Source organism: Lepidothrix coronata, unplaced genomic scaffold, assembly GCF_001604755.1.
Source record: "Lepidothrix coronata isolate B3197 unplaced genomic scaffold, Lepidothrix_coronata-1.0 Scaffold131, whole genome shotgun sequence".
NCBI classification, from domain to species: domain Eukaryota; kingdom Metazoa; phylum Chordata; class Aves; order Passeriformes; family Pipridae; genus Lepidothrix; species Lepidothrix coronata.
The window spans coordinates 806,784-830,049 of NW_016690311.1; the positions used below are offsets into that span (position 1 = coordinate 806,784).

Sequence of the window (23,266 nt, forward strand, 5' to 3'; positions counted from 1 at the left end):
GGCCCTTAGCAAATGCTACTGCCAAAAAAAGGCTCAAATTTTAACAGTGAGAACAATGACTGAGATGTTCTGCTACAGAGAGATTTTCCACAAGCGTAAACATAGTAAAGAGCTCTCTTAGAAGATGCTGTTCCCTTAAAATCCACACACAGACAAAGACACAGTAGACTAGAGTAGAGATTTAAAGCGGGCAGAGAGTAGATACAAGCCTTAGTCAGAAAGAAAGGAAAGATTTATTTATTTTTTAAAGCTATAACCAATAAATTTTCTCAAAATGTGACTTATCCTCCTGTCTTATTTTGTCACATTTTGGGTCTCTCCTGCTTGGTGTCCAAGGAGGAGAAGGCATTTACTTACATCAAATAACCTTTCTATATACATCTCCTCATTGACCTTATCACGCAGGACATCCTGAGAGTGGCGGACAAATGTCACATAGGCATCAGCAACATCCATTCCTGGCTTCTGCATGGAGGAGAGAAGAAGAGAGAGAGAGAAAAACATGAATAGCGACGCAGGGGGCAGCTCCTCTGTGTAGCCTCGTCGCTGCTTTTCCTTCTCCTCCATCTCCTGCTGTCCTCCTGCAGTTTGCCCTTTCCTTACCTGATGGACACTGAGTCCTGCTGCTTTGTGCCCTGTGCCCAGCAAAATACCACGTGCAGCACAGGATCATGCACAGACATTTCTCTTCTCTTGCCTAGGGCGCAGGTCGTCAGAGGAATAAAGCTCTTCCTCAACATACTGATGCTGAGAAGTTTCTTATTACCTTTGGTGCTGTCAGCCTACTGAGTGAACCTGCAAGATGGGCTGGGGATTTGTTGTTTTCTTGTGTCATCTTCTCTGCAAAAGCCCTATGGTTTCTTAAAGCAGAGAGCAAACAGCCAGAGTTGAGGTCTTGCTGCTTCTTCTACGATGTGAGGATGTGTGCAGCAAGCAGCTGGTGTTGCAGGAGGCGTTCCAAAATCACCTTTCTTTTGTTGTTTATAACCCTGACTTTACCTCAAACTAAGTGCTGCTTTTAAGATTAAATTGGGTAAATGGTAAGTCAGAGAGTGTATGTCTATAGGAATGTTTAAGCTGCTGCTAAAGTGTAGGACATCTGTGCTGGCGCATCTCTACAGCTCTCTGCAGAATTCAGAGAATGATTTTAAAGAGTAACCTACAAGCACCCAAGGTTTTGGGGATAACAGCAGTCCTTTAAAGAAAATGAGAACTGAAGCAGGTGGATGTTAAAATACTTTCAAAAAAATCCTCTCTGAGTTCACATTCCTTGATACATTGGATTCAAACTTACCTCAAAGGAAACCCATTAAAATACAGTAACACGAGTCATTACAAGAGCTGCCACAAAATATTAAATTTCCATGGCACATTGTAAGTTTGTTAATAACTAGTGTCATTAGTTTCCATTACTGTGATTTACCTCAGATCACAGAGTATCATTTCTCTGCAAGATACGATTGTCAGCCACTGTAAATTGAAGTTAGTTAACACATCTGTGTAATTTCCAGGGTGAAAATGAGGACAGTTTGGAAAACAGTAGGAAGGAAGTTTTTTAATACAAAGCAAACAATTATCAAGCAAAGGGCCAGTGCTTGGCCCTTGGGAAGGCAGTAACATTTCTTAACACCTACTGCAACAATGACAAGGTATTAATTTGAAAAACAATGAGGACAACACAAATGTGGCAGTAGTCAAGTGTTACACTTTCAAGCAATTTTCAGTCTGCCGATTGTGCCCATTCCAAGAGGGCAGTAGATGGATTGGTTTGTACCCAGACAATTGCAACAACATTTGTGGAATGAGATTTAAGTTATGTTTTTCTATTTGATATGAGGATTTCCCCTCTGTCCTCTAGCCAAACAGGTTTTTCTTTCTCCTTGCCCTGGAAAGGCAGTGGCTTGTGAACCATGGGGTGGCCTCCACACAGGTTTGGATGCTGTGTGGGGCTGGTGGTTGATTTCATTAAAAAGACTGAGGCTGTCAAGGAAGCCTCAAGGAAGCCACTGTAATGTGGCTTCATTTCCAGGGGGAGGTGGGGAAACAGCCAAAAAATCGCTCAAATGAATGATTTCTGCTCTGTTTTACACAAAGAACTGGAGCATCTCTCTGGCTCTGAGGATGGGAGCAGACTCCACTCCTCCTGCTGCCGACTTCACAAAGGTGTCCCAGGTACAATGCTTTTGGAAAAGCTTGAAAGGGTTACACAGTGTTTTACTGAGACCACTTCCTTGAAGATGCTTTACTTCCCAGGAACACAGAGGCCTCAGAGAAGACCATGCTTTGCTCTAGAAGTTACTTACTGTTCTGTGCTCAAATTTCTGATGACTAAGTATTTAAAGATGCACTCAAACAACTAGGAATTTCAACTGAAGGATCTCCACATTTTTTAAGGCAAGAAATAAATTCTTAGTTTTTCTTCCCAGTGCTGTAAATATCTTGTTTCTATTACTCCAGGATGCCAGTCTCTGCATCTGAGGTATTTTAAACCAGGTGACACCTCTTACTGTTCAAGAGTTTGTTTTTTCCATGCTGGGCTCAAAATATGATAATTTTGTAGGCAAGGTTTATCCTGGACTAAAGGGATGGAAACACAAATGCAGATGATGTGGTCCAAGTTGTCTGATAAATTTATCGTGTTGTCATATGAGAGCATGTAGAGCAGTCCATCCACATTAAATATACATACATTATACATGCAGGTCACGAAACTCAACTGAGTTATTCTAGATTTCCACTGTCCAGTCTAACTGGATGCAGGAACTGGTGTGGTATATTAAGATCTTATCTTTTTTAATTTGCAATTGCTCAGGATCTCTCTGCCTGTAAATGTTACAGTAAGCCCTTATTCCAGCCAACATTCATACATTACACTTCAACTTAATTTAAATGTAAATTTCTGGCAACTTAAGTGCTCTGTCTAAGAACATTAAGGGCTCTTTTCCTTATGAATCAAGGTCTAATTAGAGGAGATCATGTACAGTTTTCCTATACCAATTACAGAAAAATGGAAAAAATTATTTTCATTAACAATTTCCCAAACACATGTTGCTAGCTCATCACCATTTCCCCAAAGTAATAAAAAAGTCATTTTCTGAAAGAGTAAAATAAACCAACAATTAGAAGAACAAAAATAAAATAGATTAGCTAATGTGTTAGATGTGTGTTGGCTCAGTTCTAACATGTCTGGACCTTTTTGTTTGGAAATTATACTGTATTTGTACAAGTCCAGATGAAGAATTAACAGAATGTACTGCTCCCATTTTTTTTTAAATGTGATTCAAGCCAATTGCATAAATATGGTACCTTTTTGACACCATCTGCAAATTATTGCCTAAACAGCCTCATAGGTCTCCATAAGAGGGTAACTGCTCATTATTAACTTCATGGAGATATTGTTTCCAGTTCAAATGCTAGAAATGTGAAAGCCCATGGTTCAGTCTTGGCTGCTAATGCATAATGTGGGTTGCTACACATGCCATAAACCAAAGCACGATGCAAATTACTATGACAGAAGTTGTTTAAATTGTGCTTACGGGTACATCCACGTATTTGGAAGCAGCCTTCACCTGTAAAAGGAACAAGAAGACAGTTTACACCATTAGTAACTTCTCAGGTCTTTTCTTTTTTTTCTTTAAATATCTATTAGACCTTGCCCAGCCAAGACTTGGGACAATGTAATTCTGAGAAGGTTGAAAAGAGTGATAAAACTAACTTTCCTGTCTAAAAGTGTGGTATTTTTTTTGTTGTGGGGTTTTTTTTTTTTTTTTGGAGAGGTAACTTTACTGCTGCTAAAGCTCTAATAGCAACAGATGATAGTGTGGGAGTTGTGCTTCTCCCTCTTCTACTTCAGTGAGCGGGGGAAGACGGGGTTCATAAGTAGACATCGTTATTTTCTTTGGAGGCCTCGCTCTCCACCTGGTGCCACGTGTCTCCCAAGGCAGTGCATGTCTCTCCTGTCAGAAGCTGTATCCTGGGGATTTTGGGAACTCCCCTGGCACTGGGAGCATTATGGTATAGTGAGGTTGGCAGGGGCCTGCACCAAGACACAAGAAAGCATCTGAAGGACCCTGATTTTACCCCCTTCCCATTGTCCTGCTCATAGTGTGCTTCCCCCAGCTGTGCAGGCTGCAGCCAGGGACATTGTCAGGGTAAGGTTGGATGGGGCTTGGAGCAACCTGGTCTAGTGGAAGGTGTCCCTGCCCACGGCAGGAGGGTTTCAACTAGATGATTTTTGAGGTCTCTTCCAACCCAAACTGTGATGCTCTGTTAGGCTGAGAATTTTCGGAGAGGTCTTGCAGTTCCTCCCTCACATCAATTCAAACAAAAAATGATTATTTTTTCCCTTTTTGCTGGCTCTGATGCTGACAGGAGCTCACAGACCATGTTGGGGCACTGTGCTCATTCCACGCTACACTGAAGTGCCCCAAAGCTCTTCTGCTTCCCAGACCCTGAACAACTAAATAATTTTTTCCATGATTTCCCCTCCTTTTTAAAAGACACTATTCAACGGGGGGTATCAGAGGTGGACACTGCAGTCTGTGGTGTCCTCACAAGCCGGTGGGAGCTGTAAGACCCCAGATGTACTTTGTCTGTGGTTTGCCATGCAGCAGGGTGCAGGCACGGGAGGCAGGGTGGCCCCGACGTCAGGGCCAACTCTTCCAACTGAGCAGTGCCCAGCTGGCCACAGAGACCTTTTTCCCACTGTAGCATAAGGCACCGTGTCTAGAAAGAGTATGGCTGGGATTTTCCATAACACTTCTGCTTTTAATTAGGGTAAGCGTTGCCGGCCATCTTTGTTTGGGTGTAAAAGCTCACCTGCTTTTAAATATTTCTAAAGCTACCATTAAAACAGCCTAAATATAAAACGCACACAGTTGCATCTTGGGATGAATAAATTATGTGTCCCGAATGAGAGAATGAATGTATGTGTGAGACAGAATGTGAGAGTGGGTGGAAGCACTCATATGGTGTGTGTGGGGGGTGCATAATTAAGCACAATGAGGCGATACAAAAGACCAGACTGGTGGTAATTGCCGAGGTGAACGCTGCAAGTATTGGCAGCGCCCGGGCTGCCGAGCCGGGGGGCAAGAACAGAGGGAAGGGCAGGAGGAGGGCACCGAGCGCCTGCTGCCGCGGTGAGACCCGGGGTCTGCTGCCGGAGGGGGACGGGGCATGTCCCAGCACGGAGTTTATGAAGGAGGTAACAAAATCAGCACCAAGCCCTTGCTCTCAGCGAAGACTTGTCTTGTCTCCAGGTATTCCTGTTTCCAGCCAGCTGTCTGGACACTTCACCCTTTCACTACACTCATCCCCACAACTTTCTCGGGAGGTAGCGAAGCGCTATCGCTTGCTCCTGCAGAGTGGGAGCTGAGGAGCCCCAGCCTCCGGGAGTGAAGGCAGCTGGAGCCCATCCAATGGCTGCATCTCCAGAGGAGCAGGCAGTCATGGCACACCTGCACTGGTGTGGAGCAGCCACAGGCAGGGCTGCCCATGAGAGCACCAAACCAGCAGTTTTTCCAAGCAGCGAAGCCAAACAACAGGACGAAAGCTTGGAAAATGATGTGGCCTGACAGCCCGCAGAATTCAAGCTGGGGTCCATGCTCAAGGCTGCACTGTGCCATGCACCTGTACCTTCAAATACCATGCAGTGTATGAAGTGAGGCAGTGGCAAACCTGCCATCTGAGTGCAGATTTAGCACTCTTGGGTCCAGCTTAGCGCCACTGTTTTAAACTACCTTCTCCAAAGCCAAGAGGCGACAAGAATAACTCAGCTTCCTGCCATCTCCTCCCTCCACCCACAAAAAAACTGAGCTGCTTCTCCTGCCCACTCCCCTTTAATCAGAATAATTACTTGTTTTTCTTTAAACTCAGATTTGGCTACATTTAGTGAAATTTCCAAACTGCCGGATGTTGTGTGATTTTTGCTAGGCTGCCGTTTTTCGCAAAGTATGTGACTTTGCCATGAAACGTCTCAGTTTACCATACAAATTTTGTGCAGAACAAAAATAAGATCTTTTACTTCTGTCTCCCTCGGGTAACATGGAATCTTTGGTTATAATTACCATAGGTGCAATGCTCTGCCTACAGAGGCCATCCAGATTACAGGGAATTTTAGCAGCTGGCATTCCTGTGACACAGTGGATCTGCACATGCAGACGCCCAGCCAGGGCCTGGGCTGCTGCCACCAAGATGCACTTAAATGTATCAACAAACAGAAAAAAAAAAAAGTCTGGCCAAATTTAGAAGGGTGTTTTCCTCTCAAAGTGCTCTGCAAGGAGAAGTGGCTAGTGAGAATTTATTAGGACAACAGATGCATTAATTTTATCTTGAATTTCGAGGCAAGAATTGGAAATGAGGATATCCTACTAGGTGATAAAACTGTCTGTCACAAGACCCCCGAGTACATGTCACTTGCAGAGCGCCTGGAAAACACGCGATGAAAGAAGTCGGTGGAAGGGGGTGGGAGACTAATGCTTTCTGGAGCTCAGCGGCTTGGACCATCACACTTTGTTGTATTTGTTCAGACAGGGAAAACGTGGGAGGTGGTGCAAGCATGCTGTAACAAGAGAGAGATTCTGTATTTACCATTGCAAAGACTAAACACAGCAAGTCACATTACTCCTGCAGGGAGAGGAGACTTGCTAAGCCCAGTGCCAAAGGGGTCAGGGCTGTTCCTCAGCCTCCTCTCCCAGTGAATCCCAGCAAACACTCAGGCCAAAGCGAGAGACGTCCCTTTCCCAGGAAGGAGCAATCCTGCTCCTCCGCAGTGCGCCCAGCCTCTTGGATGTGGGCGAGGGCTCAGCACTTTCCTGGAGGCATGCACACACCATGCACAGCAACTATTTGAATATACACCCCTTTCTGCCTGGAAACTCAGAGAATCAAGGTTTTGGGACCGCATTCAGAGGCTGTGGGGCCATTGGAGTGGGACAGCCACAGTTTTGCTGCTGCTGGGGCAGTTAACTGTCAGTGACTGAGGAGCAGCAGAGAGGATGTTTGAACCCCATGCTCCGATGTGCTGGCTCCTGACAGGAGCCCAGAGCCCAGGTGCAGCCAGAGGGTTTGCTCAGCAATCAAAGGGAGCAGCACTCGGCAGCGTAAACAGTAGGATGTGGTGGGAGCAGTGCAGCATCAACCGAGGAACAGCTTGGATTCATGGATAAGGAAGGGCTGCACATTACACTGTCTATGCGGGCTGATGCTGGTACTTCCGATGCCTGGAAAGCTGCCGCCTCCACATCCTCTGCTGCTGGCACACAAGAATTTCCTAACCCTCCACAGCACTGGAACGAGGGAAGGTATCCAGGTATTCACCCCAAGCCACCCTCTGCATCTGCTCAAGCAGGAATGTGCACAGCCTTGTGACTGTAATCACACAGGGGTTATCCAGGGAAAAGAGCTGCACTGTGGGGCAGTGAATGGGATACCCTCCCTTCCTCCCTTCTCGGAAGAACAAAGTGCCTCCAGCACACCTGAAAAGGCAGAATGCTTAGTTTGAACCATAGGGTGGTTCAGATAAGCTGCCAGACTGTGCACACAGCTGCCCACCGGCAGAGTTTCTTACCTCTCCTGGTTAAGTCTTCCTACATCCACCCCAATTCCAAACTGCCTCAAACTCAGCAAAAGGGCCCATGAGCAGCAAACAACAGACAATTTCAAGTAACTAAGACAACTCCAAAATAAGATTTTGGAAAGTCTTGCCAGTTTTCAGAGCAGTGCCTTCTGCCTCCTGCCCAGTCTCTGCCTGCACGTGGGGGCAGCAGGTCCGGAGAATGAAATGTGAACCCAACTTTCCAACCACCCCAGACACAGGTGTTTGGGGGCACACCTGTCTGTGAGCTGAGAGGAGTGAAGCCATGCTTGGACAGAGACTCTCTTGTAAACTTTCTGGCATGCATTTTTAGAAGACCTTTGGAAATCAGCTGCCATGTGTTTGTCCTAAGAAGCTACCACAACACTTTTTTCTGGAATACAGCTAAGATTGTTAAACCCTTGCTGGATACTCAGGTTAGTTTTGCACAGGTATTGGTCTGGTCCTGTACCTTGCTAGGAAATATGTGGTGAGCTGTGGACTGGTTCTGCAATGTTAGGGAGAAATTAAATGTGTCATTAGAAGCACCTTTTGCTGCATGACCTCATGGCATTTCCTCTACCTTGTTCTCTTTTAGAAACATAAAAACAATCCCTAGATTTCCTTTGCTATTTACTACTTAAGATGGTCACTGTTATGTCCAGAAGACTGAGAGAAACACACTTGTCGTGCAAAGTGGCAATGAAGCAAATTCTTTAGTTAGGAAAATTGCATGTACAGTGTGATGATTTTTTTCATCTTCATACCTATCCTCTGCAGAATAAACTCCACCAAGCTGAATGATGACTGGAAATGGCTTTACTCTGTGCATCTTGGGTGTTTATGTACTGTATGTCTGTATACAGGTTGTTTGTATATTCATATGGGGGTTACAGTGATTCAAACATCACAGAATGGCAGAATTACTATGTAGCTGATCTAGTCCTGGGAGGGCAGACTACAACTCACAAAAAAAAAGAAAAAGAAAGAAAAAGAAAGGAAACTATAGTCTGTACTTACAGTAAATGACAGGAAAGAAGAAAACAAAGTTCCTTCATCGTATCTAGACAGTTTGGCCAAGACTCCTTCCAAAATGGTGACAAACTATGAAGACAAAAAATACTGCAATTATTTTTAATAATTGAACAAAGGTGTAAAAGTCAGCATCAGCTTCAAAGAAGCCAGTGGAGCTCTCAGCATTGACAAAGCAACAGACCACCCATCCCCGAGCACAGCAGGCTGGGGAGTGGGGAAAAAGGAGCGCTGCTTTTTGGACGCTAGTGGTGCACCTCTTGCTGGGTGAGAATCACTCTTCTGTGTCCTGGATGATGCTGGGGACAGGACGTGGGTGCAGCGTGTGGGGAAGCCAGCAGAGCCTGTCTGGATGGGGAAGGCGGTGGTTCTTGCTCCCAGTATGCCGTGTCAAACACGCAGCTAGCTGGGTATTCTTGCAGAAGAATCAAACTGGCATATGTTGGTGGATTATGTTTAAAGGTCTCCACTGTATAATAGGGATGACTTGTTCTCAGAAAGTTTGAAACTAAAGGAAAACACACCCCACCATCTTTCTCCCTACATACCAATTCCACTCCGTGTTAGCACAGCACACCAGACCTACACAACCACCCAAGGGGAATGCTGGCAGCTGAGCTAGAGGAGCTGACTCTGACGAAAAACAATTTCCAAACAATTAAACCTGACATTTTGGAATGTATTTCCCACTACTGTCACCTCTAAATTAATTTCTTAGGAGAGCATATGGTGATCTTGCACAAGATGAGCTATTTTGTCCGCACAACCTCATGCGTAGGAGTGGTGGCCACCTCTGAGTGCCACCCCAACGGCTCTGCAGCAGCATTTAGCAGTGCCACCCCCTGACTACAGCTACCCCCAGTGCTGTGGGGTGATGCTGACCATGGGGTGCTACCCCATTAACATAACACCCATTCCTTAAAACCACTTCTGGCCCAGTATGGCAACCCTGCCAGCAGTGTATTACATCTCACGCAGTTCCTAATCATCAAAGAGTCACCATGAAAGGACTGGGAGATGTATGATCTTGCCTGTGAGGAACAAGAAGCCAATTCAACATCTTAATGTGTCACATTTTAATGGAAACGCACATATTAAAAATGCAATGTTAACAGTGAATCACTTCACCTGAAGCCGAAGGTTACCTTTGCCACTAGGAGTGTTATCATTTCTTTGACGGTTTCCTCAATTAGTTCATCTATTTTTGAATGGTACTGGTGCTAAAGAAAAATAAAAGGAGAGGGGGAGGAAAATATTAGCATTGATCACAGCCAACAGCTCTACCCTTGTCAGCCTCTTCCCTTGGTAAGCCACAACACGCAGTATTAAACTGAAGAATTATGCAGCTTATTACTCTGGGCCCCACTGCAGTGACCAGTGACCACTGATACTTGTAGGAGAGACCTTGAATTCAGGAGAATCCTATATCTGTTTGTGAAGCATGGGCAAACCCTGCCCTCTTCTGTGTGCCCACAGCTCCGGGAGCCACACGGGGGTGTGGGAGGGGAGGCTCTGCCATCCCTGTGAGCACCAGCACCTAGTGCTCCTAGAGACCCCCAAGTCCCTTTTCTCCACTTCCGTGGGCATTGTCCTGTCCATCTGGCACATGGACTGCACTGGACAATGAGATATACCTGCTGCTGGAGGGGAACAGGCAGCCCTTTCCCAGGGCACCACAAACCACCCAGCCCTCGGCACAGGAGTGGGGAGGACCTGCTGCTCCAGGGGAGCTTGCAGTGGCCTCAAGCACTCCCCTGGTGTTGCACCCTTCCCACCCACTGCAGCAAAGCAGCTGAACCCGTGTTACACTGCGTTCAGCAGGCACACGGCTCAAATTAAGCACTTGTTTAAATGCTTTGCTCAGTGACTGTAAGACAGAGTTAAAAACCACCCAACAAACCACAACGAGCTTTTTTGTCCCATGCAAAAGCCAGCAGGCAGTGTATCCCCAAGCCCTGGGTGCTGGCAGATCCCGTGGCAGTAGCTCAGCACTGGCTGACCAACGCCTGTGCCTGCAGCATCAGCGCTTCTGAGTCTTCAACCCAATTTCTGCACATGCCAAACCTTGCTTAGCTTGGGAGCTCTGATGCAATCAGCTGCAATATGGCTAGAATAGGTACTAAAATACAGTCTTCTACTAATTTAGAAAAGACCTGTTTCCAATACAAGATTTAATTAGTGAAAACATACAGTATATTCTTATTTTCAATGGACTGAGAAAATACTGATTATGACTGCTTTCCAACACAAAACATTTGATTTTTCAGTCAAACATTTCAAGCACTGGTGCTAGTCACTATATTCATTACCACTTGGCATTAATATTGTTTTAAAATGTTAACATCAAATCACATTGAAAGAGACAAATCTGCTTTAAATACTAATCAGACTTTGGGAAGGAAGACTGCGAGGGCTTTACAAATGCTAGCTGCTGGTCTCGGTGTCTGATGGGTTCTCTCTGAACTGCTCTGCAGTTTGGGGATTTTTTTCTATGGCAGTAACATTAATACAGGAATTCGGGAGAAAGAAAATAAAAGTAGGACACACTTACCCACTCTTTTGCAAACTTTTCAGATGATTGGGGACAGAAATAAAGAGGAAAGTGCAAAAGACAGGAAAAAGAACATATGAAGATAAACAATAAATAAACCAAAATCTTTTAAAAAAAGAGACGTATGAGAACAGCAGCATCATGCACAGAAACAATAAGCAATGGGAAATGAAATGTGATCAAAACCTCCTTTCGCTGAAATACCAGAGATCGCTACCTGTAGGATTTGCAGGCAGTAAAACAGTGGGAAGGGGCCGGATTGTAGCTGACTGCTGGCACTCTGTTACGGTTTTATTTTGCTCCCAAGCGGAAGGGACCCGGCTGTTGACAGGCAGGGTTCGGCATCGGGGCAGCCGCACACCCCTCACCGGGATGGTTGTGCTGGGGGGATCCCTGCGGCAGGGGCAGGGCAGGGGGACGGGGCACAGCACGTCCCAGCCCAAGGCCTGGCTGGGGGCACTCAGAGCCTCACCTGGGCAGGAGGACAAGCTGGCACCACCACGCCACAGGCTGCGATCTGCTGGGCCCACGTACAGGGAAAACATACACGAACAAGCAGGTGATTTTTGCATTGGCACTTCCCATTCCCATGTCCTGCTTTGCAGGTCAAGACATATACCAGTCCCTTATGGGATCATAGTTATGATTAATCTGTTTAATGCAGAGCTAGCCCTTATCAGCTCCCAGATTGACCTGGCTGCTCCCAGCACAGCTGCAATGCAGCTGTGAGGTGACAGGGACCTGTGAGAGCTGGGTACAGGGAGAGGATGCTGATGTCCTTGGCAGACACAGCCAGGACTTCCTAGGAGAGATGGAGGAGGGGCTGTGTGTATATTGGGGTGTCTGCCCCACGACAGCTTCCTTCTGCAACTGCATTTTCTGTGTATGTAAGACCTTGCAACCAAGCGTTTAGCTAATGGCTTTCATCAGGTAAGTCATGAGCTTGAACTCAAACATGGCTAGCTGTGTGCAAAGCAATCCACTGTGAAATGCACCGACTGATGCATGTTCAATCAAAAGCTTGTTTATAAAGCAAATAAAAGCCCTGATGGAATAAAACTGCTGCTCTGAGAGCAGGAAAGGAGCCTGGGCATGCACCAAGGCGGTGTTGCAGGACTCTGAGCGCTCATTCCCATCGCAGCCACAACTCCCAGGGTGGAGTCAGCCCCGGTGCCAGGGCCAGTGACCATGCAGGACAGGGCCTGTGAGGCTCAGGGTCCTGCCCCGGGCAGCCACAGCCATGTGCACCCTGTGCTCCCTGTGCTGCAGCCCCAGCTCCACCTCGGGAAGGCGAGCCTCGGCCAGGACAGGGGCGGAGAAGGCGGCGGTTTGGAAAGCGAGCGCCTGGTGCTGCTTACAGACGCCTGGCTCGTAAACCAGCAATTCTAAACAGCTCCTTCTACATTCCTCGTGAAAATGCTCAAGGTTAAAGATCGCAGAGCTGGTTTGCTTTCCCCAGCGTAGCCCCCGCTCTGGATCGACTTCATCACAGCTTTCTATTAGCTCAATTATTACAATCCATAATCAGTGCACTACAATGATTCAACTTGACTTTATGTGATGAGTATCTTGCCTTGTCATGTAACAGATTGTGTGTACGTTGTATTTCTCTAAGGACCATCTGACCTTAGATATTAAATAGAAACATACTAGACCAACTGAGAAACATTTAATACATACATTTATCCCCTTAGATGTATTAAAAATTCAGAGGAAAAATAAATATTTAAGATGGTAAAGTATGTTTACCAAATGTTTTAACAGCTGCCTTTAGAGACAAGGAAATGGAATGAAATGATGGGTGTTTGTTTCACAGGGTAATGCTCGCAAAATGCACTCAAGTATCTGCTAAAGTGAGTGTGGCTGAAGGTAGTGTGGAAGGGAAGGCCTTTGGGGTGGGAGGGAAACTGCAGAGTGAGGTCAAGTAAGGTATTGAGAGAGTCTCTGCCCACGTACATCTAGAACTGTCAGAAAAATCAGTGGTTTGTTTCTAATAAAAATGTCTTCTCCAGTTAGATCTGGGCAAACAGCCCTGCCTGAACATTGTGGTGGGCAATGTGAGCCCTTTTTGCTCCTGCTGAACTGTCTGCACAGGGACCGTGGACTGGAGGAGCCACATGACGGCTGCGGCACCAATGGATGGTTCTGTCAGCAAGTTTTTCTGACCCTCCCTCCCTTCTCTCCCTCCCTGGTGGAGTTGCCAGCAGCCCTTGCCGAGCTGTGTGGCTGCCACACACCAGAGACAGCGGGACAGAGGGACTCAGTGAGGCACAGACCCAACTCTCCAAATTACAGAGGAAGGTGCAAGCTGGAAACCCGGGTGCCCATCCCTCTGCTACCTATCTGACTGTCTCATCATCTCCACTGGGGACTGGAATAGGCAGGGTGGCCTTTTGTCCTCCCCTCCTGGGCTGTAATGGCCCAGGATCCAAACTTTTACGCTCCTCAGCCTGCCCATCTCAGCACACAGGTTTAGACAGCTTCAAGAAGAGGAGATGGAGGTAGCCAAAAAAGGGAGTGGTACGAGCGAATGGAGGGGGAGGTAGTAACACTCATTAAAAGAAAGAAAAGAAAAAGGGAAGGTGTATAAAATACTGAAGACCTAAATGGTAACTTATGCACCGATAATTTACATCTGCTTTACAGGTCTATTAGTTCAGCTATCTGCTAAAAACCTTGTGCCCCAGCAACTGCTGCTTGCCACAGGAGTTCGTCTGTCTCTGAGCTGCTGTACCAAACACCTTCTGGAAGCAGCACAGGCAGATTTGCACCTGAATCTCCACTGCAGCCCAGAACAGCTGAGAAACAACCGCCTGCTCCCCTCTCACCTGCAGCCTGAGTCAGGCTCAGTGTACACTGTGACTGATGCTCAGAATTTGGAGGAAACTGTGGCAAGCAGAGAGCATCACAAGTAGTTATGGAAAGAAGCAGCGAGTGCCCGGACACACAATACCCTGGCACAGCTCCTGTTACAGGTCTTGTGACATCTGAATAGTTAACCTGACAGTTTTATAAATGCAATGAGCTTCCTCTGTCATGGTATCAGCCTGCTTGATCTCCAAAATCTCCCTGTTCTCAGGGACTGTGCTAATATAAGGGTTTGATGCTGGTTTGCAGTGGGGAGCATCACAAACACGGACCATCCCAGCTGACGGGGCACTGCCAAGGTAGATGCTGCAGCACCTGCAGACTGAGGGATTTAGGGAGATAAATGGGTATGAATATGGCACAGAAAGTGGTAGAGAAGTTCATGTCCAGCCTCGGACAACAAAAACCCACTCAAGATCTGCCCCAGCTGACCTGGAGGACAAGGGAAGAACCTGATGACGGCAGTATGAAATCTCTTGCAAGGTGACTGTCACAAATAAAATGTCAAAACTGAAATATGTATGAGAAAAATAAAAAGAACAGCTGGATCTGATCCAAACACCACTGACATCAGGGCAAGGAGCCCTGCTGCATCCAGTGGCCTTTGGAGGAAATTCTTTCAGAGGAACGAAGTGAAGTGAACAACTAAAAAAACCACAGGAACAACTTGCAATGATTCACTGCAAAATCTGACCATGGAAAGCTGTAGTGAAAAGGCTTATCTAGGAAATGCTGACAAGCAGCAGGATAGGAGAGCCAAAGAGTATTTGTGAATTTATTCTAGACTGGTATATGAATATTTAATTTGGCTTGAAGCCACTGGAGCAAAATGATCATTATGATGCATTAAATCTACTTCAATTTACCATTTCTTTCTAGTTCATAGATCAATTCACAGAAACTTCAACCTGCAACTATGGCTTCAGTAGAAAATAAAAATCAGCAATTCATTAAAACAGATTTGTTGTTTGGAAACTTGAGTCATTAAGAACCTGGAAATCCAGAATGATCAGTGATGTGCTGATTATAGCCAGTACTCAAAAGGAAGTCAAAGCAGCTGAAATTTCAATCTACTTTTGGAAGTTATTTCTTTATTTTGGTGGGGTTTTGTTTTTCCTTACAAGCATCACAGCAACAACTTGGCACTTCTGTTTTCCTTATGTTTGTCTACAGAACACACTCATACACAGAAAGTGTGTTGCCGACACCTGGCTCCAAGGTGCAGTTAATGACTCAATATATATGGTCATCATGCATCAACCAAGCTTGAGAGATACCGTATGCATACCACAGTCCTTGCAAAAAGCCACTCCTAAGTGACAGGGATTCCGAATGTTTCTATTCATTAGATTTGAGAGCAACCCCCTGTACATTCATCTGCACACTCTCTATGGAAGACTAAATCCACAACCGATACAACGTCTCTGAAACGAGCACAACAGGAGATAGGAAATTTCATGACATTGCTTTTAAAAGCTGTGAAAGGAAGAACCTTCATTTTTACCTCTTGGCCCATTTCCATACTGCAAAGCTTTGTTGACTGAGCTTTGGCATCCACCATGACATTAAACATGGTGCATATTGACTGAGGGACTCGGAAATCTGTTGATCGGCTGGTTTTCTGCAGTTTTACTTCAAATGCAATCCTTGTTCTGTGAAGAAAAGTAGAAAAAGATGTGTCAGTAGCTTTTAAACATTCTGAAGCCAATAATAATAACGTGAAACAATTCTGAGAAGAGTTTGAGAAGCCAGAAAGCCGAATGCTGCTGGGAGTACCACAGTGCAATTGCTACAAATGTGCTTTTACTAGAAATTATTTTCCAGTTTAAAAAGAAACCCACTTTCCAGAATACACTCTATTTATAAAGTGTGCAATGGTTTCAGGGAAACTATGACTTTCTCATGCTTGATAAACAGTGTGATGATGTTACAAACAGCAGTGTCAATATACATCTATAATTTGGTTGCATTAGCTGGTTTATAACCACAGCCTGCCACACTAGAGGAAGCTCCTATTGCTTCCTGATATCAACTACAAATAACAGAAACTCCTTCATCACTTGACTGAAAGGACATTGCCAGACCATTGCATTTTTAGGTCTCCTTGATGGTATTTGCTTGCTAAGTTCCTAACTGTCTTATAAGTTCATAGATTCCTAATTGTCTTTTCAGTATGAGCACACGCACATGCATCGCACAAGCCCACACCTCACTGCTCTCCTGAGGTCTCACTGAGCACAAATTTGACATCTCTGGCAGTTACAAACTGATAGAGTGATACACCAAGAGCTTTGCTGGGCCAAAGACTACAGAATCTGATCCCGTGTCATATTTTGAATACCAAGGCATTTGTGACTCTAACATGGGAATGCTCTGCAGTGTGGTGGGCATTGTCTTGCCTTTCTTTGGAGCCCCTCTGCATATTCCAGAGGTAGTTCAGTAATCTAACCTAACACAGAACAATTATCACATCAGACAGAATCTGCCAACAAATTAACATAGGAGCTTCAATTTAGAAATAACAAATAATATCAGCTGCAGCTCAGGCATAACTCTGAACTTGGATGATCCCCCAAGGGTTATGCAAATGAAAACTCATTTACAAATGTGAAGTTCCCGTTCTCGGGATCAGATCTGAGTTTGTACATAGGTCCTTCTTGCCTGGATTTATTAGTTAATAGGCCTTCCTCGCAAGGTCTGCTTTCCTGACAGCCCCGAAATACAACCAAGTGCGGAAAGCGGGGTGGCTCCTCCATGGATTCAACAGTTCAGAGACAGACGCGAAGAAAAATGTTGTGTCAAACTGAAATTGCTAAAGAAACCTTAGCCAGGCCCTGTTTGCAGGTGATATAAATAGGGAAGGCAGCATATTGGTTTACATCAGCAGTGGCATTTGAACTGATTTAATTACCAGTGCCAGATTTAGCCTGGACTCGGGGACTAGAATCTTGGTAATTACTGAAAGGACCTAAGGAGACTTGGGATTTTCCATCTCCTTGCAGAAAGGAGCATGTTCCTACTTATGCTCAGAACCATTATTTATAGTCATACCAGTACAAGCTGGGCCAGGATTTTACAGGGGGGCAACACATTTGTAGAAAGGTTGAGGCAATTGGAAAAAAAAACCAACCCTGGCCTCCAAGCACTCAAACCCTTCTTCAGATGTACCTAGAAATTTGCTTATTTTCCCCAGTTACCTCAGCTGAGCTAAGCTTGTTTGATTTCTATAGACCATTGCAGCTATAACTGGAACCAAGGGGCTTTGGTTCCAATTAAAGAAAAAATAAACCAAAAATAATAATAATAAAAAAAAACAACAAAAAACTCCCCAAAAAACCAAAAAAGAAAGTAAGAGTTTTGCTTGTAATGCTGTGGCAGAGCAGAGAGCAGAGTTCCAGCACTGAGTTTGCTCCTAAAGGACAGTCTGACAACTGGAGGAGAACTGAAGCCCAGTGACCAAAGATGAGCTGCTGCAATAGAGGCAAACTTGCTCAGTGTCAAAGACATTATCTCACTGCACTTTAAATGCACTGGGGTTTATTCCAGGATGGTGAGAGAGCAAGTCTCATTGCCTGTCTTCCTGCCTGCATCCCAAGGACTGAATGTGCCTTCCTCTGTGGTGACACTGCACATCCAGGCTGTGAGGAACAGACAATAAATGCCACACTCACAGAGAGGCCAGGAAACTGTGGTATAGAACAGCAACATGACACACTGCAGCTAATACTAGCATGTACCAGCTGTACTTGACATGCATTTTTCCTCTGGTTGATCTCTTTATGCATTTCTGCACAATGAAATACATAGTTCATTTTTTCTTCTTGCCTCATCACCTCTGATACCAATGGATATAAATTGCTGTGGAGAGGCTGGAAATTTAACCTCAATATTTTGCTTTCAAAATGACAGCTGCCAGTATGTCTAGAAGGTTTTTAAAGAAATCTCTGTTTTGGAAGACCTGTAGGTGACTATCCTATAATGTGGCTGATAATACAATAGCTTTTCTCAATCAGCAGCAGATGTGAAACCTGTGTGCCAAGATACTATCCCCTTTTTCTGATAATTTTTTTCTTGTTTTTTTGTCATGGATCTGTGTTTTTTAGGTGAGTGCTGGGATCTTTCTTGGGGCTATGCCTTCAGCACTCAAGATCATAACACCAAACTGCATTTACAAAGGCTTGACTGCATGTGTAGCACTGCAAATGAGAACTATGTAAAAAGCTTGAAAAAATGGGTGATTTATTGTCTTACTGTGAAAAGGCACTCTCTAAAGTCTCAACAGAGAAGTGCTTGCTTAGGAGAGTCCATAGTTCACAGGCAATGGGGTGAATTCCACTTTTTAAGGTGGAACAGGCTTTCCACCGCATCTCTGCTGGGCCGAGCTGGGCTGGGGTCACTAATAAATGGTGGCTGAAATGAAATTTCCTTGACAATAAGACAAAAAAACCCATTGCATCCTGTGAGCTGCTGTGAGAAACACGACTGGCTCGCTCATGGGCACGCACCTTTTCACACAGGACTCAATCATGTCACTCGCCATAAGCTTCAAGCGCTGCTCTAAGTGTTTTCCAAACTCCTCCTCAGGCCAGTGCAAATCCCGAATGAAGGTCTGTAGGGCATCAAGTTTCCAGAACATATCTTCCGAGGTGCCTGATCCGTTGCTGGCAGGGCAAAACGAGAACAAAAGTCAGAAGAGGCATCAGGCTCTTTGCAACCTGATGTGGAGACCATTCCTGCAACAAATGTAGGGCAGACAGTATTTTCATACACAGGACAATGCTGGCCATCTCCACCATCAGGATTTTGAGTTTTACCATACAGTTGCCTAATCTACCTTGCTGTCATCACCCACAAAACTTTCCAGACCAGATGAGTAAGACAACATCGAGTTACACATATTAACGGGAAGTATGGTAAAAATCAGCCTTAGTTAATAACCACATTAACATATGTGATTATTAAGAATTAAGGCCAGAAATTGTGGGAGAAAATCCTTGATCAATAATAACTGTCATACTAGGCTGTATGCAGTTATTAAGATTTAGGGTTTCATGCAATTCTCCTCCCTCCGAATTATATCTTGAGTTTGCCTTGTCCCCCCACTGAGGCCCTGTTTCCAGGTAAGGGACAGTGCTAACAAGTGGTGAGCGAGGACACACTTTATCTCTTGAACAGCTGAAAAAAAACTGGGGTAAGTAAATTGAGCTAAGGGCACTAGGCAGCTCATATCCAGGAGTTTTGGCAGGATTGACTGCTGCACCCTTTTCTTGCAAAGGCAGTTACAGGACAATGAATTTCCATTCTTTTAAAATTTATTTTGCAACAACTTTGGTCAGCCACAAAACTCTTAATTTCCCTTCCAAGCACATATTCTTGTACCCATAGTCCTGCCCAGATGGAAGTCTTTGGTCCTGCAGTGTGTAGATACACCAGCTCTTTTCACAGTATAATTATATCTCAAACCTCCACTTACAGAATAAAAATACAGAACTGGATTGCGCTCTGTTTGTGCAGAGAAATTTATGCATCCATAACCCTTTTCTCTCCCTCTCTCCTTCTCCCTCACTTCTTTTTTTTTTTTTTTCTCTCCAGAACAATTACCAAGGGAGCTTCAAGAGTTTCAACCCCCTCCTCGCATACCACTAATGCTAACACAGTAATTTATAAGATATTTAACACACCATGCATTACCACTTGTGCTGACATCATCTATAGAAACAGATGAGGGAGGGTGTTTCTATTGTGACAGATGCCAGCTGCATTGAGTTAATGCTAGAGGAGCTCGGAGCTAATGCAAACAGGGCTACTGCCAGGTGAGAACTGTAGTCCCAACATGCCAGAGGGGTCCTGCGGGGTCCTGGGCTTACAGTCAACGAGATAAAGAATCGTCTCGGTTGTAGGAGAAACGTATCTGACACTAAGCAACAGGTAACATGTCCTTGATGGAGGGGAAGGGTGAGTAAAAGGAAACCAGGGAGATGAAAAGATAAAGAATCAGGCATTTCCTTTAGCCAGGGGACAGGTTTGTACAACAGTCTCGCATGTTCACCTACCACCAGTTTTCAGTTGTGCCTGGTTCAAACCTGTGCTTAGGTGTAAATCAGCTTTAACAGTCTAAACCCAGTTTTTGAACTGCATAAATTTACATTTTAAGTGATTTAATGTGTACAAATATAGTAATTGGTATTTACTACAACAGTAATATTCTGACATCCATTTGGTTTCAAAATTTTAAAAGTATTATTCTCAGTCTTTTTCTCACTTTTGATTAGGGCTCCATCCAAGTAAACAATATAGTATATTAATTTCCAAAATGCACTGTTCTTATTTTGCTTGTAAGCACCACAATTACTCTAATCACGCAGGCAGCTTGCAGTATACCATTGATTCTCAAGCGTTTTCAGAGGAATTATCCAATTTTCTGTCATTACATGATTCTTATCTTTTCAAGGGCAATACCACAAAGCATGCACAGAGAAAGATTAAAACTTTCATGTACTCTTTACAGACAACTGCCTAAGCTAACCTTTAATATAGCTATCTTAGCATGAATATGAGTTGTATGGCTTTGAAACGTAAACAACCATGCTAATGTTTTAAAAGCTTTTAAAATGTATTAAAAAAAATCTCACATCAGTGTTTGGTTTACTTTGATTTGTTACCGGTGCTCTGCAATCCCGCCTGCGCCAGGTTAATGACAGAAATGTTCTGGTGGACTCCAGGTGTAGATGTAATTGCAGGTGCTTCAGTAACACTGAAGGGGGGAGTTTTGGGGGGTTCTTCAGTTTTACCTCTTAAGTGAGAGGGTAGAGGAAAAGCACTGCAGTGCTGGCTGAGAACACCCTATGCCAACCCTAAACAACGCTCTAGGAATTTAGGAGGAGGTTTGACAAGATGTGTGTCCATGTTAGGATGTTCATCTCAAATGACAAGATTTGGGTTGAGCCCACTGTGTACCACCCTCCACACTGCTCAGTGATGAGACTTTTAAGGGAAGTCTCCTATAAGAAGAGAACTTGCCTAATCTGTGCTGAGGATTTGTGGTATGATCCCTCTGAGCTCCACGCACGCACCCTGGGACACTTGGGCAGGGAGGTGGGAGCACAGAACAAAAGGCTCCTACAGACTGACTGCTTTGGCACTGTGCTTGATTTTCTAAGCCATGATCTGAAGCTCACATTGAAATATCTTTCTTTAGTTGGTCATGGCATTATTTAGGCAGCAATGATGGCTATGGAGCTTTAATTACTCTCTGGGGCCTCCCCCAACATGAATAAAAACTGTTGCAGGGTACTGCTCTTTCTTAGATTGCTTCATCAAAATCAAGACAAAAATAATCTGGGAAATGCAGAGCTTGCATTAAACAAAATTCACTTTTAGATCTACATCTGGTCCACAGAAATTGGTTGACTGGCACTGAAATTGGTTCATCTCTTTTGGACAAAACTCTTTGCTGAGACACATAATGTCACATTGTAAGTTCGGTGGTTTGTATGTTGTTCAAACCATGGCCCATTGTTGACAGCTATTTTGTACAGCAAGATACTTGCTCAAACTCTCAGTGGGAGTTGAGACAAATTTTCAAGATTTATACAAAAAAACCCTCAAAATACACATGCCAGAAATTCACTAGTGTCTCATTCAGAAAACGTCTAATTAACTGTATCACTCTTTAAAGTTTTATGTAATGCACAGAAACAAACAATACATATCCATGCCAAGATTACTTTAAATTTAAATGAGATCTAATTTGAACTGAATACACACTCAGAATCATAAATAGCAGCCATCCATGACGGTGCAGAAAAGCTAGGCATTTGTGGGATGCCTAGTGGGATGTTAACTGGTAGATTTGGTACTTTAGGGAGATTCACATTTGGTAGATTCACATTGGGCAGATTACTTGTTAAACTCCTGTGGAAGAAACAGACAGAAAGAAAAAATACCATAACAGTGACAATGCCGATGTAGCAGAAGCACATGACACTCAGAGCAAAGTTCACAGCACAAGGACAGTTAAAAAACTAAAGCAAAACATTTCAGAAAGAAGCATGAGTATGGAAGCTTAAGTGTACTAGGTTTGCAGTCTGCAATAAAAATCAAGTTCCTAAAAAAACCCCCAAAACAAACCAGAACGGAAAGAAAAATCACAAAGTAGCAAATTAAAAAAGTACTCAAACATCCATGAAAATAACTCCACCTTCAAGTCCTGATACCATTTCAAAGTGCTGAGAGCAGCCTTTCTTCCAAAAAATCTCTCTTGTAAGTAAAAGTTTCAGTTCTTACACACTTAGGTTGGATGAAAGAGCTAAACTAAGAGATCTGCTAAGGAATTAGGAATTGAAATAATGAATAGATCTTGCCACTGAATTCAGAGGAGTCAGGCTTTCTCTGCAAAACCTCTCTTTGTCTTAGGCCCTATAAATAACAAAGAAGGGCTAATCTGGAGTGAAGAAACAGTGAACTACAAGGTTTTTCCTCAGTGAAGACTGTGCCCTGATCCTCCCTTGCATTCCTGGGTGTGAAAAAAATGGGTCCTGCAGGTTGCCCAGCCCTCATATGTGCACTGTGAATAAACTGCACTTCATAAATAAATCCAGGACTGGTATGTGACTGTTTCTTGGCTGGAAATGGGCCATGAGGTGATTAAGACATTCAAAGGTTAATTTATGAAGCATGTGTACTTGGGCATCATGACTTCAATCAGTATTTTCAGATGTGCAACTGTTATGCAAAAGTGGGTGAGTGTCTTGATTTAATGTAACATTCTCCCTAAGACAACCTGTATGTAACAGCACCTCATGCCCAAAGTCTGGAGTCCACCCTGACATATTTCACTGTGCTAGGTCTCTAAATGTTATAATTGGTCTAAATCTGTTTTAATGGGTATCTCATCACAGTTTATGTTTTACATGCAAAATAAAAACATAATGGGATTTGGGAATCAGCAAAAGATAGAACTCAATAACCCAACTCTCATGTCTCCTGGCTCACAGAAGAGGGACCAGTTTCCAAGGAATGTCTTGTTTCTGCCTTCACCCAGTAATGCTGTATGGCCCAGTGGTACACAACCCATAGGTGGTTTTACAGTCCCATAAGAGGAACAAAACCAGATATTTTGACACTGTTTTCACTGAATCGTTACTTGGGCTCAGTGAAAATGGAATCAGGACTTCAGGATTTCAGCTTCAGTCTGCACTGCTGAAGCTACTGAAAGCTTTTCTATTGATGTACACAGCTTC

The 23,266-nt window shown here is 44.2% G+C and overlaps 1 protein-coding gene across 2 annotated transcripts in view; it reads right to left on the bottom strand.

Moving 5' to 3' along the window:
- CADPS (calcium dependent secretion activator) overlaps positions 1-23,266 on the bottom strand; it is a 211,882-nt gene that overhangs the window by 21,516 nt on the left and 167,100 nt on the right. The window contains exons 21-28 of one of the 2 annotated variants that reach the window (XM_017826841.1): positions 21,792-21,938; positions 18,530-18,685; positions 15,529-15,676; positions 11,157-11,171; positions 9,751-9,825; positions 8,594-8,677; positions 3,537-3,569; positions 358-465 (exon numbers count right to left, since the gene is read on the bottom strand). In XM_017826841.1, the coding sequence (XP_017682330.1) occupies positions 358-465; positions 3,537-3,569; positions 8,594-8,677; positions 9,751-9,825; positions 11,157-11,171; positions 15,529-15,676; positions 18,530-18,685; positions 21,792-21,938 (766 nt within the window). The remainder of the gene's footprint in view (positions 1-357; positions 466-3,536; positions 3,570-8,593; positions 8,678-9,750; positions 9,826-11,156; positions 11,172-15,528; positions 15,677-18,529; positions 18,686-21,791; positions 21,939-23,266) is intronic. The other variant, XM_017826840.1, reaches the window with a different exon arrangement.